General features: G+C 44.7%; 1 protein-coding gene and 1 long non-coding RNA gene across 2 annotated transcripts; both read left to right on the plus strand.

Moving 5' to 3' along the window:
* The first annotated feature begins 403 nt into the window (after positions 1-403).
* ENSA (endosulfine alpha) lies at positions 404-7,232 on the plus strand. The gene is made up of 4 exons (XM_001490179.7): positions 404-626; positions 2,297-2,422; positions 3,539-3,705; positions 6,481-7,232. The coding sequence occupies exons 1-4, from the start codon at positions 570-572 to the stop codon at positions 6,494-6,496; spliced, it is 366 nt and encodes a 121-aa protein (XP_001490229.3). The 5' UTR covers positions 404-569; the 3' UTR covers positions 6,497-7,232.
* A 6,488-nt stretch (positions 7,233-13,720) lies between these two features.
* Positions 13,721-15,839, plus strand: LOC138924291 (uncharacterized). The gene is made up of 2 exons (XR_011439217.1): positions 13,721-13,889; positions 15,672-15,839. It is a non-coding gene; the product is annotated as an uncharacterized lncRNA (long non-coding RNA).

The following is a 15,839-nucleotide window of genomic DNA, read 5'->3' on the forward strand; positions in this document are numbered from 1 at the left end:
TAGGAATAGTGTTGAGTACTGCTTTAAAGTCCACTCCGACCTCCAAATTATTTTCCGGAGATTGATAATTTTCTGCTAACACTGCGCAAAGCTTAATCCTTTCCACCTGAAAAAAAACACGTTTCCATCCTTTCGCTCTCCAGTTTGAAGCTCAGCAAAGCATCCCGGGGGCGGGGTGGTGGAATTGAAAGAAGTCTCATCCCACCAAAGGAGCAAAACCCCACAAGCTAACAGCACCGCCCCGTAACATCCCCCACGGGCTTCCAATTGGTCCTTGTGGCTCATTCTCTTTCCAGATTGGTGTTCCAGCTTGCCCGTCGCCTCCACAAAACCCACCTTTAGCCAGTGACTATTGGTAGATCGTTACGTCATTGCCCCATCTACCCTCTTCCTGTTGGCTCCCATACGAAGGGGCGGTCGCAACGTCACAGGCTAGGGCCGCCATTTTGACTGAGCAGTCCTAGTGACAGGAGGCGAAGCAGCAGCGCAGGTTGTCCCCGTTTCCCCTCCCCCTCCCCTTCTCCGGTTGACTTCCCGGGCCCCCTACACTCCACAATCCCGGTCCCGCCATGTCCCAGAAGCAAGAAGAGGAGAACCCTGCGGAGGAGACCGGCGAGGAGAAGCAGGTGAAACGGAGGGGGTGCGGGCGGGCGAGCCGGGGGCGACCGTGATGAGGCGGGAGACGGTCTCCCACCAGTGCGGATTGGTCGCCATGGTCTCAGGCTCTGCAGGGGTTGGCCGCTTCTTGCGTCACGCAGGGTGAGCCTCAGCGCGGCTTGCTGCTTTGGCACTGGTTGGTTGGGTCGATTGTCAGTCGGTTGTGTACCCTTTCTGATTGGCCAATAAGCCTACGGCTCAACTTGTTAAACCTGTGCTATAATTGGCCGAGCTCGGGCGCGGGGCGGGTGTTTGGAAAGACTGGGTGAATGAAAGGGGTCTGGTGGTCCCGGGTTGCGGAGTGTTATTGGTTAGTAGCGGTAAAAGACCCCACACCCAGGCTGCGGCGGCATCCTAAATCCTCAGAAAGAAACAGTTCGAGGTAAAGACGTTTAAAAAGGACCAGCGGTGGGGGAAGGGAGAAGAGTAATTATTATCGTAGCTGGTTTAAGGCGGCAACTTTCTCTAGAGACCTATTTTGATGGTTGGGGACGGTCTGTTGCCCACCTTCGATGAGGACCGAACAAGGTTGAAGACTGGAGTTCCGTACAGAATAATGGAGATTTAACCTAGAAAAGACGCCGAGAGAGTCGTGACAAGAAAGACGCCGCCCTATTCCCCCCAGACTTCCAAGGTAGTGAGACTTAGTTCACCCGCAATTCTGTGATGAAAACACTCCAGATAAACCTCCTCTGGGGTTTGTATTTGACTTAGAACGTTTGGTATTGGGCTCAGAGGTTCGTGAAATACACCTGGTGTTAATTTGTGCCGGATTTTCAAGGGAAGGGAATATGATTCCGCTAAATAAGGAGCCACAAATTGGCTTTAGGCCCTTTTAGAGAGTCATTAAAGAAGAGGGCGGCGGGGCCCACAAAAGGCAAGAAGAAAGTCGCAACAAGAGAGCCTCTGCAAGCTAATTGAGTTCTTGGCACGTTCCCCAAACTTCCATCGCTTGCCCCATTAGGGAAAGTGTTGATTTTTTGGCAAAAACTGGTGGGTAAATACTAGTTAACCTACTGTATCTTTGTTTTCCTGAGGTTGAAAACAGTGTTATTTTCATTTCTGTTTACCTGTCACCTTCCTACCACAATGTTTATGGAAATGCTGAAGCAATGCTGTTCTATTAAGGTGGAGATTTCTGGAAAAGGCCACATAGCCTCCTCCACGGACTTATCAGATAACTGTGTTAGACTTGGAACAATGAGGGAACGTCTCAGCAGAATTATCCCCTTTATTTCCCATTCAACCTGTACTGTGTGTTAGGGACAGCCAGGGAACTTTCCTACTCATCTTGTATCACCAGAAGCCCTGTTAGCTTTCTGTCTTCTGTGCTGAGTGAGCAGTGGCTCACTCTGTGATTAAAGCATTGTGTTTAGGTATTAAACCTAGTGCTCGCAGGTCACGGAGGTGGTTCCCAGGGCATAGTGTGAGAAGCAGCTGGTCTTTTTCTTCTCACAGTACAGTCATCTTGAGCTTTAAGGATTTGAACAAAGGTCTAGCTTTATTTAAGAGCAGAGTGGAGATAGCGTGTTTGCAAGTGGGTAGATCTCCAGGAAAAGTTGATAGTATAAAGGTTATCAGATATTAGAAGCAGTTGCTTCTCAGTCTTTAATTTTATTGGCCCATTTGTTTCCTCCAGGACACGCAGGAGAAAGAAGGTATTCTCCCTGAGAGAGCTGAGGAGGCAAAGCTAAAGGCCAAATATCCAAGCCTAGGACAAAAGCCTGGAGGCTCCGACTTCCTCATGAAGAGACTCCAGAAAGGGGTATGGAGCACGATCTTACCCTCTGACTTTGGAGCTAAAGGGGGGCTTTAGGGTTGAGATCTGTAGAGATTCTACTGAAGACTGATCTAGAGGTTTTGTTGTTGGGCAGTGGTAGAAAGGAATTAGAAACTTATAAAGAGCAAGGCAAGTTATTGTAAGTCCCTGATATGGTATCAGTTATGTTCTGATTTTCCATATAGGAAATTAAGGCTTTATGTCAGGGCATTTGGGTATGAGGAGTTGGAGGAATGAGGGAAGGGTGTTAGAGACTGGTATGCTGACTGCCCCCAGGCATTTGCCTCTTTGGATAGTGAGAGTTCCAGGACTGCACTTTTAGGATTAGAGCTAAATTTGGGCATGCATCATTTCAGAAGTCCCCAGAGGTACCTAAAGCTGACTGAGGGATTGTAAATTCATTAAACTGGAGTGTGGTCCTCTGTGTGGATGAAATGGAGAGAGCAGGAGATCCCTGTGGAGAATCCTAGTTATTGAGTCTTAGTCACAGAGGATGATGTGATGCTGATTTGCAGCTTACCTTGCTGTAGGCAACGCAGGCGTGGGCAGGCTGTCACAGCCATGGAACATGTGTGGGAGTGGTGGGAGTCCGAGGGAAAGTACATTTTCCTCACGAACAAGCCCAGTTTCTATTCATGGTCTGAGAGAATGAATTTTAATTTTGAGGTTGTTGGCTTGAGGTTGATCTCCTGCTGATTGCTATGATAGCCCCAGATTGACCATTATGTCTTATTTCCGTTTCCCCAGCACCAAGCCCATTGGAGGCTAATAGGTCCTCAGTAAGCCTTTATGAATAAAGTCAGTAATTTGTTTGAACCATCCTTTACTAATGGGGCTACAAAGGATGTAGGGGCTATCTCTTAACTCCAAAAAATCTATACTCCAGCTAGGAAATTGCTCACATTCCTGAAAAAGCCAGAATGCATTGGGGAGAAGACATAAAGTAAATGTGATTAATGCTAAGTTATGTATGCATGAGGTTAATCAAAGAAGCTTTGAAAGACCCGAGTGTACATAGGAGTTTGTAATGGATGTGAGTCTCCTTGCTTTTGAGGAAGGCCAGAGCTCCTCACTCACCTAAGCCTCTCTCTTGTCTCTTAGCAAAAGTACTTTGACTCAGGAGACTACAACATGGCCAAAGCCAAGATGAAGAATAAGCAGCTGCCAAGCGCAGGACCAGACAAGAACCTGGTGACTGGTGACCACATCCCCACCCCACAGGATCTGCCCCAGAGAAAGTCCTCGCTCGTCACCAGCAAGCTTGCGGGGTAACCTGGGCCCCCCTTCTCCTCCCCTTACTCACTCACTGGACTTTTGTATATCATAGGCAGGGATAGAATGGGCACCTAGTTAGATCTTCTCAGCTTGCTAGCCAGAAATGACTGTGATTCTGCTGGGGGCTGCTGAGAAGGCAGTGCAAGTTGAAGAGGGGCTCTTGAGTTCATTTCTCTGGTTTAATTAAGATTTCCACACCCTCACTGTAGCCCAGGTAGGGGTCCAGAAATAGGAGACTAGGATTGGATAATGCTGCAAACTGTTTTTTTCTTTTGTATGAGAAACTGGGGAGATGTGATTTCTCCTTTTGAAAGAGACTATCCCCAAATTAGTTAGGCTAAGCCTTGGGAATACTACAGCAGATTTAACATCCCGAGGGTAACTTGACAGAGTTGGGAAAGGTAGATTGAATGAGATCTGTTTTCTGTGCTTCTAAGTGTTGTGTCCCTTAGGCTGCCATTGCTTCATGTTTCCATTATGGCAGGTTTAGAGAATCCTCAAAAAAGAAAAACTGATTTGCTTGCCTAAATTATAATGCTCACTTAACCTCCCTTACTCAGTCAGTGTCTCTTACAGTTTGCCCTGGCTCTTAAATAATGTAAATAGATTGGAGACCATTATCCACATAAAATGGGCACCTTCTCTCTCTCTTCCAGCATGTTGCTTTTGAACGTATCATGAGATGGTGGAAAGAGCACTGGTTTAGGAGTCAAGATAACTGGGTTCTAGTTGTACTCAGTCTTTACAGAACTGATGTGTAACCTTGGTCAAGTCATTTAACCTCTCTGGATTTGTTTCCTCATTTGTAAAATAGAGTTGAATACAGATAAGATTGATTGGTTTTTAAGTCCAATAACTGCCAACTGAAAAACTCTGTGCTATTCATTGTAAATCTAAAAGTGAGGAAGGCCCATGGGTGTGCCTACAGAGGGGAACCGTTTGAAGACTACATGGGGAGAGACGAAGTTGAGATTTGGGGCTTATAAATTCAGGCAAGAGGGCCTTAGAAGTATCATGATTTTGAGGATCACGAAAAAGAATTTTAAGAAACTGGCTATAGAAGCTTCTTGCTTCTGCTCCCGCCCACTTTCCTGGCCTACAATCTGGGCCTTCGCTGCTAAAAGCTGCTCTGGCAGCTGAGCTGTAGGCCTGAGGAAACATGCTCAGTCATGCACACGTGGAGTCCCACATTTCAGCTGTAATCCAATGCCAGGCGCATTGTTAGGGAGACAAGAGGGAAATGGATGAACTGAGCTAGTCTCCAGGGCTTAGCACTACTGCAGGGCTGGAGCAGCAGGTTCTTAGGAGATGATTCACCTTGGAGGAAGCTGGGGAGGGGAGTTAGGGAGAGAGAAAAGGAACACTGAGAAATCTCTGCCTTCCCAGAGCACTGTAACCCAGCCCCTGTGTGATGAGAAGTAGCAATGCTGATTCGTCAACAGGTGGACGGAAGGGGTTGCAGGTGGCCAGCATCTTCAATTGAGTTATCATTAGGCAGGCCTGAATTTTACTGAATGCAGCTTGCTAGTTACGACAGAAAGGGCCAGGGGGAGAACTGTTCAGGGGAAGAAGAGTATGTAATCCTCTCTTGTCCTCTCACCTCAGAAATTCTGAGAGGTCAAACACTTGGCGCGATGAGAATGACTGATGAACTTGCTGGTGCGCATGTGGAGAGATGGGGTGCTTATATACTTCTTTCCTGACTGGCCATTCACTCTCAGCCTGTCGTTCAGATTGGATAGGAAAATGTTGGTGAGGAAGGAATGGAGAGAGCAGGATCCCCGGATTCCCTGGCCCCACACTCCCTGACTGTCCCTTGTAATTGTATATAATTTGTGTTTCTTGCTCCATTTCCTCATGCTGTCTTCCTTAGTCTAAAGTCCATGTGGGAAGGGGAAAATGCCGAACATCCTTGTATAGTTTCCTCAACTGTCCCAGCTGTGTTGTACATAGATATGTCATGTTATTATATATATAAATATATATATAATTTTGTACCTTTTCTTCATCTCCGATCTTCTTGAATTTTGTACTTTTTTCTTTTCTGTCTGAGCTGCGTTCTCTGTTGGTCCATTTGAATCCTGAAGACTGAGGTCACAATGAGTCTGGTTTTTAGGAAGGAATAGAAGAAATAGGGAAATCAGAAAAACTGTTGGTCTCACTCTTTCTCCACCTGGTCCTCTTCAAGGCTAAGCAAACAAAGAAACAAGCTAAATTCTGTATTTGCCATCTATTTCCACAGCATGAAGTACATAGCTTCCATGGCAAATAAGAGTCATTTCAGAATCCAAATCGCCTTGATTAAACCAAGGTTATTCAAGCCACTCAGAACAACATGTGTGTTGTCTGGCCCTGGCCTCCACACAGTCACCACCTCATCACTGTGTGCCCCCAGTCAGTTTCCACTGCTGCAAGGAGCTGTGGGCAGGCCTCTGTAACTCAGCCTGCTCTGAGCCAGGTAGCTTACACCCCTGGAAACCTCCAGTTATTTTGATCTTGTCTAAAGAATTGTTTTTCTGTCCTTTTTTCATGGATATCTCCAAAAAGACAGAGAGCATTTTGTTGTGTGGATAGCAAAAGACTGAAATTCTCTTTTTTTTTTTTTTTTTTTTTTTTAACAACTCTATAGATAGGGCTGAGGTGTATTCCAGGTAGCCTAATGATTGAATGGTTAAGTGTGAAGACTGATGGGGAGACTGGGATGGAACTGAGGGGTTTTTCCGTTATTACTTGACAGTGTTTTCTTTTTCTTCTGTGTTCGTCTGCAGTGGCCAAGTTGAATGATGCTGCCCGGGGCTCCGCCAGATCCTGAGACGCTGCCCCCCTGGGTCCTTTGCTGGCTCCTGCCTCTCCCTGCCTTTGCAGCCAGGGGTCAGGAGGTGGCTTGGGCGCGGGCTGGAGAGGCAGAAGCCCCTGCCCGTCGGTGTCCCAGCGCATGGAGCCCCTTGGGCTGAGCACCAAGACTTTGAACCTTTTTTGTTTTTCTTTTTTTCCAAATAACTGTTGGGAGAAATCTCAGTGAAATTCTGGGGGTGGGGGTGGGGGTTTGAGAGGGTGGGGTGGGAGATTTGGGGGAATATGAATGCAGGCTTGGAGTTGATAAAAACATTCCTGACTATCCTCCTCCTTAACCATGTGGCTGGTGTGAGGTGGGTGTGAGGGGGAAGAAGTGGAGCAGACTACAGATGAGGGGTTCTAATTCAGCTCTGTAGAAAAATGCCTTGTTTGCTTGGATGTGGCTGGGGATCTGGTGTGAGATAAAAGAAACTGTCCATCTAAATGTGACAGATGCAAACAGCTCCTCTAGTTCTGCAGAGCAACCTAAGAACTCAATTAATGTTAATTGTTCATTAAAAAAAAAAAAGTGCTGTCCTTGAAATAGATTTGCTGTGGGGAGAAGGGCAGTGAGTGTGGGGAGAAGGGGCCATGAGTGTGGGGAGCCCCACAGAGCCCAGGGGACTTTTTCAGTATTTGAAATAAAAAAGAAAAGAAGACCCACAAAAAAAACCCAACCCAGAAATACTCTGAAGCAGTTGGTGTGTTTTATTGGGGTTTGGGGAAAGGGAGGAAAATAAGACTGAAGACACCATTCAGGGGAGAAGCTGGTGTGGGGCCCTGAGTTTCTAAGGAATAGGAGCCCTTAATATGGGTAATAGCTGAGCTCGCCTTTTCCGTCACTCAGGGAAAGGGAGCAGGGACGTTGGCGTACAGACCAGGGTTTTCCTGACTCCTGTACATCCCTGTGTTTTGGTAGCTAATGCAGGAGATGCAGCAACCTCAGGTTTTGGCTCACAAAATGAGGGATTTGAGGTATTTGATGTGAATGGTTTATTGCCACCTAAAGCTTAGTCCAGGCTAAGCAAAAAAGGAAGCTCACTCTTCCCTCTCCCTTTTAGTCTTCCATTCCTTCACAAGTTCTCATGTCTGGGAAGGAGAAATGTGACCTCTGGTAATAAGCCAAAAGGAACTCAAGCCTTTCTGTTTGTGGCCAGCAGGAGGCAGAGTGACTTCTTTCCTTATGATGTCCCAACCACCACTGGAACCCTGCCACTGAAAGAAGTTAAAAACTCCTTGTAAATGTAATATACAAAAGAAATGTTACCAAAGGAGAAATAAACTCACACTTGTCTCCCCCCTACCCACCCCAACATTCACACTTGGTAGATCGAAACTATTTGCCCATTTTGCCCAAGTTTCATTAGGAGAGTTTATCATGGTATTTTCCCAAATGTGATTGGCCTCTCAAATGAATATGCATCAAGGAAGATAAACAAGGTCCAGGAGACATAGATATTCCAGAGAAATCTCCATCATATTGAGGGGAAGGGTACTCCTGAACAGGAGAAGAAATATTGTTCTCAATATCTAACTCATTCTGTCTCCTTAATCAGAAGCTTTCCAAATAAGTTTTCAGCTACTCAGAATGTTACTGACTTGCTCTCTCCTGATTTAGCCAGGGGATTTTGATGCCTCCTAACCCTCAGCCTTTCTGAACAGCATGCTAGACACTGAGCGAGCCAGGTGGTATGGAGATACGTTAAAGAAAGGCATCCCCTATCTTTGTGAGGTTTATTGTCTAGCTAGAAAAAAATACATGAAAAAATTCATACACTTCAAAAGATACAAACTCAAATGGAGATGGATCCTAATTTGTGTGTGTGTGTATACATATATATGTATCTACATGTGTGCGTGTATATATATAAAAAATACATTAGTGAGTGTTTATTGTGGTGGGGTTAGTGAGCCTCATCCTGTTCCCCTTAAACCAATCCTATGAATTCTTTTTGAGCATGTTGTCCCTAGTTTATGTTTGCCAGATGGATATAGCTGGGGAATGGAGTCAGTGAGGCTGAATGTGGGATCATTCAGCTAGGGCAATTTCATTTTAATATACAGGTACAGAAGTTGAGGTATGGAACTCAACTACTTAGAAGGTGGCAAAGCTAGCTTACTGAAGAGCTTGAGTTAGTATCTAGGCCTTATATGATTTTTCCATTATTCCTGACTTCCCTGGTCCTGTTTTAAGCTGTAGCCTTAGGAATCCTGAGGTCCCAAGAAGTGTTTGTGGCTATCTCTATTTCAGTTTAAAAATTGCCATTCCTTCTCCTTCACTCCTGTACTATAGGGCTAGGCAACCAGGCCAGATGGATTCTGCAATGCTTCGGATAGTCTGCCCATTATTTTAGCTGGATGTTTTCTAACATCTGTATTCCAAAGAGTGGAGTCAAGGGTTCTTCCACTCCTCCAACATGACTGAGTGATGATTGTGCTGACAAGCCTCTCAGTTGAGCCATCTGATATGCAGAGTGGCAGGAATGAAGTCACCATTATTATTGTCCAGCAGCATTTATTTTAAGCTGATGTGGCCTGGGCATGGAAAATGCAGGCAAAGAAAAATAGCTCAGGGAGTTGCCATTGAGGATCTATCCACAGCGAGCCAGCAGCACCCACACGAGCAGCCCTCGCGTGTATAGTGCCCTTTACTGGGCCTTGAGGGAGGTTAACAAGGAAAGGGAGGCTCTCATCCCTCGTGAAGCTAAGACATAACGATGGCAAACAAATAAAAGCAAATTTGTGTAGTTCTAAGCAGAGTGCCAAGAGCTAAGGGAAGGAGAGTCAGGAGATGAGCTGTTAGCTAAACTTTCTTAGAGATGGATGACTTACTAAGCTAAGGCCGCCCATGCTTGGGCAGCAATATTTTAATTCACAAGTAATTGGTGAACACTGACTTTGTGATTAGAAATATTAACTGTTGTTGGGCAGATAAACAACGTAAGGGATGGTGTCTGCCCTGGTAGAACTTGAGGACTCACTGAGAAACTTCTACGTATAATGCAGGACAGCATATGATTAGTTAGGCAGTGGTAAAAGAATTCTAAGAAGGGGAAATTCAAAAGGCTGGAATCATTGGGTAAATATTAGTAGAGGAAATGGAAATTGAACTGGGCCTTGACAGATGGGTAGTATGGGGGCCAGTCCTGGTGGCGCAGCAGTTAAGTGCGCACGTTCTTCGGCGGCCCGGGCTTCGCGGGTTTGGATCCCGGGTGCGGACATGGCACCGCTTGACAGGCCATGCAGTGCTAAGCGTCCCACATAGAAAGTAGAGGAAGATGGGCACAGATATTAGCTCAGGGCCAGTCTTCCTCAGCAAAAAGAGGAGGCTTGGCAGCAGATGTTAGCTCAGGGCTGATCTTCAAAAAAAAAACAAACAAAAAAACTGAGTAGTATTTAAATAGTCCAGGTCAAATATCCCTTTTTTTTTTTTTAAAGATTGGCACCTGGGCTAACAACTGTTGCCAATCTTTTTTTTTTTTTTTCTGCTTTATTTCCCAAACACCCCCCCCCCCCCCGGTACATAGTTGTATATCTTAGTTGCAGGTCCTTCTAGTTGTGGGATGTGGGATGCTGCCTCAACGTGGCCTGACGAGCAGTGCCATGTCCGCACCCAGGATCCGAACCCTGGGCCGCCGCAGCAGAGGACGCCAACTTAACCACTCGGCCACAGAGCCGGCCCCCCAGGTCAAATATCGTAATAAATGCCCACAGTATGCTAGGCACTGTGCTAAAACATAAGATGAGTGATACTTGAGTGCTGCTTTTGAAGAGATTACACTCTGGGGGGGAAACTACGCATGAGGAAATTGTATTACAATGTTCAACTTGCAGCAGTAGAGGCCTAGTGACAGGAATAGGGATGAGCATTTAATAATAATTACTAAATATTTTGAGTGCTTGCTATGTGTCAAGGCCCACGCTAAGTGCTTAACTTACATCATTCATTTAATCCTCACAACAATTCTGTGAAGTAGATAGTCTTACTATTGCCATTATACAAATGAGGAAACTACAACAGTAACGTGTGCAAGTCACACAGCTTCTGAGAGTGGAGGCAGGATTCACTCCACTGCCTGCAAAGGGATGGGGAAAAAGAGTGGTCAGGAAAAGTTTCATGGAGTAAGTGCCGAAGGATGAACAGGATTTCTCCAAAAAGGTAAGATGAGAAAGGGCATTTTGGTAGAGGGACCAACACTTAGAGAAGGATGAGACAGTGAGGAATCTGGTGGTTCTGCAGTAGCAGCGCTGGGGAGTGACTGGAGACCAGGCTAGAAAGGAAGGCAGACAGGAGCCAGATTACAGAGTATATGGCATGCAGGCAGGCCTGGGAACCACTGAGGGGATTACAAAGAAGAGATCTGGTCAGATCTGTTTTATTTATTTTTTTATCTTTATTTTTTGTGAGGAAGATTGGCCCTGAGCTAACATCTGTTGCTAATCCTCCTCATTTTGCTTGTGGAAGATGGTCGCGGAGCTAAATTAATGGCAGTCTTCCTCCATTTTATGTGGGATGCCACCACAGCATGGTTTGATGAGCAGTGCTGGGATCCATGCCCCAGATGCGAACCGGCAAACCTTGGGCTGCCGACACCGAGTGTGCGTCTTAACTACTACGCCACCGGGCTGGCCCCTGGTCAGATGTTTTAAATAGGTCACTGCCAAATTGTGTGGAGAAGGGATTTAAAGGTAATGAATTTAGTGATGGACTGCTTTGAATGTCAAGCTGCCTGGTTTTAAAACTCTGATTTTGATATATTTTGATAGGACAGGTTTCTTAAACTTTCTTTGCTTTAATTTACTTATTTGTAAAATAGGAATGATGTGGTACCTACCATAAAGGACTGTTGTGGTGATTAAACAAGAGAAGGCATGGAAAGCCCTTACTGCAGGGACTACAGCAGCACATAAGAGATAGTTCCTGCCATCAAGGAGCTTCCAGACTAGAGAGAGAGATAATAAAGATGGGTAGATGGACAATTAGAATACAAGGATTCGCTGCTAAAATAGGGATAAACCCAAAGTGCTCTGGAAGCACAGAGTAGGGGCAGTCACCTAATTTGGGGAAGTAGGAGAACAGTCAGGAAAATCCTTTCATAGAAAGTATGTTCTAAGCTGAAATCTGCTGGAGTAGTAGGACTGAGATAAAGGGGTTAGACTGCGAAAGGAGTCTTCCGGGTGGAAGGAACAGTATGTAAAAACATGCAGAGGTATTACATTCTGGAATCCAAAAAGAAACGAGTGGCTGTAGCATAGCACGCAAGGGGTAAAACCAGAGATGGGTGGAGGGAAACAAGAGTCAGATTACAAAGAGCCCTTTGGACTTGATGCTGAAGGCAGTGAGAAGCTGCTGTTTAAAGGTGTTGAGCAAGGGAATGACATGATCAAGTTAGTTCTTTGGAATAAGCTTTCTGACTGCAGTGTGGGGAACAGATTGAAGAGGGTAAAATTGATGTATTAAACATGCTATTAGTGGGACAGAAAAGTTGAGAAGGAGTTATGGCTTTTGTGAAGAGGAAGATAATGAGTTCAATTTGTGGCATAAGTTTGAAGTAACAATGAAACACCTAAGTGGAAAACTGTACGACACTCCATTTAGTAAACTATTACCATGGGCTAGTTGAATTATGACAGACTATTATGTTGCTACAGTACTGTAGGTTAGATATCATGAGGAACTAAAGAAGGTAATGGTAGTGGGGATGAAGAAGAGTAGACAGATTCAAGAGGTTTATGAGAAGTACGGTCAAGAGAACTTGATGTGGCATGTGGGACTTGGAAAGAGACCAGACTCTAATAAAAAATTCCCAGGTTTCTGGCCTGGATAACTGAGTAAATAATGATGCCATAACCCAGATAGAGAATACAACTGGAAGAGCAAGTTTGACAAGGAAGATAATGAGTTCAGTTTTGCAGAAGGGTTGATAGAGGGGCCTACAGGACATCCAAGAAGAGATGACCGGTAAGTTATTGGATTTATGAGTCTAGAGGTTAGAGAAGAAGTCAAGATAGGAGATAGAGATTCTGTGGACTTTGATACATACTAGTAAAGCTTTGGAAGTGAAAGCATATAGAGCAGAAAGACTGAAGAGCTGACCCTGATGAAGGCTAACATCTGAAGGGAATGGAGAAAAGGGCCCAACAAATAGAAGAATCAGAAAGATGTGGTGCCCAAGAACAGTTTAAAGGACGAACTGGATCAGTCAGTCGTGTAAAATGCTTTCGGTGGTTAAATGAAGTAGAAAATGAGACTATCTCACCCAGGTAATAAAAGTGCCCAAAAATTTCAGGAAAGAAATGTGCCCATATCATGGATACCTCTGTCACAATTATGGTTTAGGGGGTGTGTGTGTCCACCTTCTGTACTTTTCAAGATTTTGGTAATGAGCATGTCTTTGATAATTAGAGGTAATTTTTATTCTAAAAACAATAATAAAAATCACAAAATGTTAAAAAATGGACCAAAGGGTGTCCATTTGATTCGGCAATTAGTAGTCTTTTTGACATCAGCTTCAATCTTGCTTGTAGAACTGAGTAGTGGGGGAAGGTTTTGTTGTTGTTTTAGTATGGGAATGATTTAGTCACATTTATTGACTGAGTGAAAGGAACAAGTAAAAGTTGAAACTCAATAGAGAATGACGATAACCAAAAAAGCAGGGTTCTGAAGAAAAAAGAGGGGATGGGAACAAGAGCTCAGGGGGATATGGTTAAGTAAACAACACTTGAGCAGACATTTATTAAGCACTTAGTATGTGCCAGCCACTGTACAAGGTGAGGTGCTGGGGTTAGTCTAGTTGGGAAGCCAGCTTAGTAAGAAATTGGTCTCAATCAGGATGTATAACTCAAAGTGAAGATATAACAATGGGTAAACTCACAGATAATTGGTGGGAGTCCTTGTCCACCAGCTGTAATGTTCTTAGTGGCGTAGGATGTGAAGTTGCTAGATGAGAGTTAGGGAGGTGGCAGTTAGACAGGGACCTTAACAAAAGTAGCCATAGTTTAGAAGAGAAGATGAAAAGGAGCGGAATGGAAGAGAGCAGACAAAAAATACTAAGGAAAAAGGTTAGGGAGCAGTGTTGAGCCTAACAGATTAGAAACGACGAATGCCTAATCCTTGGAATGTGTAATCCATTGGAATGGTACCAACTCGTATATTTCTACTCTTTCCTCTAGCAACATCCAACTGCCTGAGTACAAGAGCAGAGAAGTCACATATATTGTTGTGTACGTCCTGGATCATGATTTGTAGACACATGAAGTAGACTGAGAAGGGAACAAGGGGATTGAAGGTGCTGGTGAAAGACAGTTCAGGGAATCCACCTGATCCAGACTGGGAAAGAAGGTAGGGTAAGGAAGGTATGATAACCTCTGGTCAAGAGAAGTCTTAATAAGGTCAAAGAGCAGATGATTTAGAAGTCAAAGAAATGATTAAGCTGGAAGCTCAGGACATGGTAGTCAGAATGATGTTAGAGTCTAAGATTTTAGAGTTGGAATTCTTCCAATGTAATGACAAGGGCAGTGGGAGTGGGTGTATAGGTAAAGGTCATTGGAGTGTAAAAGAACTAAGGGAGTTCCCACATCCAGCTGCCAAGGAAGGTAGCTTATTTATTTGGTGTTCTGTTATCATGTTAAATCCAACTGTATTTTTTTATATTAAAGGAAAATTAAAGTGTCTACCTTAGAAAGCAACAACAACCAAAAAGAATTATGGGCTTGGCGTGTTGGATCAATAAATCAAGGTGTTTAAATCCAGAATTATGCAGGACTGTGGAGAAGACGAAGCCAAGTGCCAGTCCTGGTGTAGGAGTGACCGGGAATATGAAGGAGAGTTTAACCTGGTGGAATGAACTCCAAAGCAGGAGAGGTTGCATGCAAATATCTTTAGAAGAATAATGGCCTGAAAATGACACTAGGGAGCAAAGAGGGTCTCAGTTCCCCAACTTTCTGATGTAGGAGGGAAAAAACCCACCCTCGAGGGCTGCAAATAAAGCTGTGTCTTAGGGGAAACCTAGGTGTAATTTGAATGAGTGGGTTGAGGGAAATTCTCTAAAGAGTTTCTGTGTGATGGGGGCCGGCCCGGTGGCGCAGTGGTTGAGTGCCCACCTTCCGCTTCGGCAGCCGAGGTTCGCCGCTTCGTATCCCGGGTGCAGATGTGGCACCGCTTGTCAAGCCATGCTGTGGTAGGCGTCCCACATAGAAAGTAGAGGACGATGGGGATGGATGTTAGCTCAGGGCCAGCCTTCCTCAAAAGAAAAAAGAGTTTCTGTGTGAGGCATCATTTGAGGGGACCAGGGACGAAAGTACAAGTGAGTAGGAGAGTTCTGCATCTGGGCAGGGTCCAAAGATTATAGAACTATTGTACAAGGAATTAGGCTTAAGTTTCCCAACTTTGGTTTAAAAGTTCTTTGGTACCAGTCTTGACTGAAGGCCCCAGAGGGTTATGGAGCCCAGAGACTCTCAGGGTGCTAAGTGGTAGGTTAAGCATTCTACTTCTGAGGAGACATTCTATGAAAAGAAAATGGAGCAGTAGTTTGAACAGTGATTACAAAGAGGAACACGTAAGCTAGACAAGCAAACAACTGAAGGAGGGTGTTTCATCCACTCATTGAACAAGTATTTCTTGAACTCCTACCAGGGTTTTGTCTGTTCTTTGTTATATCCCCAGCATCAAGAATGGTGTTTGACACATAATATGTGTTCAGTAAATATTTGTTGAAGGAATGATTAATCTATAAGTATTCAGGAAAAATAAAAAAGCTTGGGGCTGACCCTGTGGCCAAGTGGTTAAGTTTGTGCACTCCGCTTCAGCAGCCTGGGGTTTCGCCACTTCAAATTCTGAGTGTGGACCTAGCACTGCTCATCAGGCCATGCTGAGCTGGCGTCCCACAGAGCAGAGCCAGAAGGACCCACAACTAGAATATACAACTATGTACTGGGGGGCTTTGGGGAGAAGAAGGGAAAAAAAAGATTGGCAGCAGATGTTAGTACAGGGCCCACCTTCCTCAAAAAAATTTTAAAATTTTTTTAAAAATAAAGAAGAGTTTGGGGCTGGCCCCATGGCCAAGTGGTTAAGTTTGCGTGCTCCGCTGCCGGCGGCTCAGTGTTTCGTTGGTTCGAATCCTAGGTGCAGACATGGCACTGCTCATCGAGCCACGCTGAGGCAGCGTCCCACATGCCACAACTAGAAGGACCCACAACTAAGAATATACAACTATGTACCGGCGGGCTTTGGGGAGAAAAAGGAAAAAATAAAATCTTTAAAATAAATAAATAAATAAATAAAAATAAAAAA

The sequence above is a fragment of the Equus caballus genome, chromosome 5, assembly GCF_041296265.1.
Source record: "Equus caballus isolate H_3958 breed thoroughbred chromosome 5, TB-T2T, whole genome shotgun sequence".
NCBI classification, from domain to species: domain Eukaryota; kingdom Metazoa; phylum Chordata; class Mammalia; order Perissodactyla; family Equidae; genus Equus; species Equus caballus.

Excerpts from the sequence above, each read along its gene's own strand:
- ENSA (XM_001490179.7), top strand. The coding sequence starts at position 570 with ATGTCCCAGAAGCAAGAAGAGGAGAACCCTGCGGAGGAGACCGGCGAG. Across the intron at positions 627-2,296 it reads AGACCGGCGAGGAGAAGCAG|GACACGCAGGAGAAAGAAGG; the intron begins GTGAAACGGAGG and ends TGTTTCCTCCAG. Across the intron at positions 2,423-3,538 it reads TGAAGAGACTCCAGAAAGGG|CAAAAGTACTTTGACTCAGG; the intron begins GTATGGAGCACG and ends CTTGTCTCTTAG.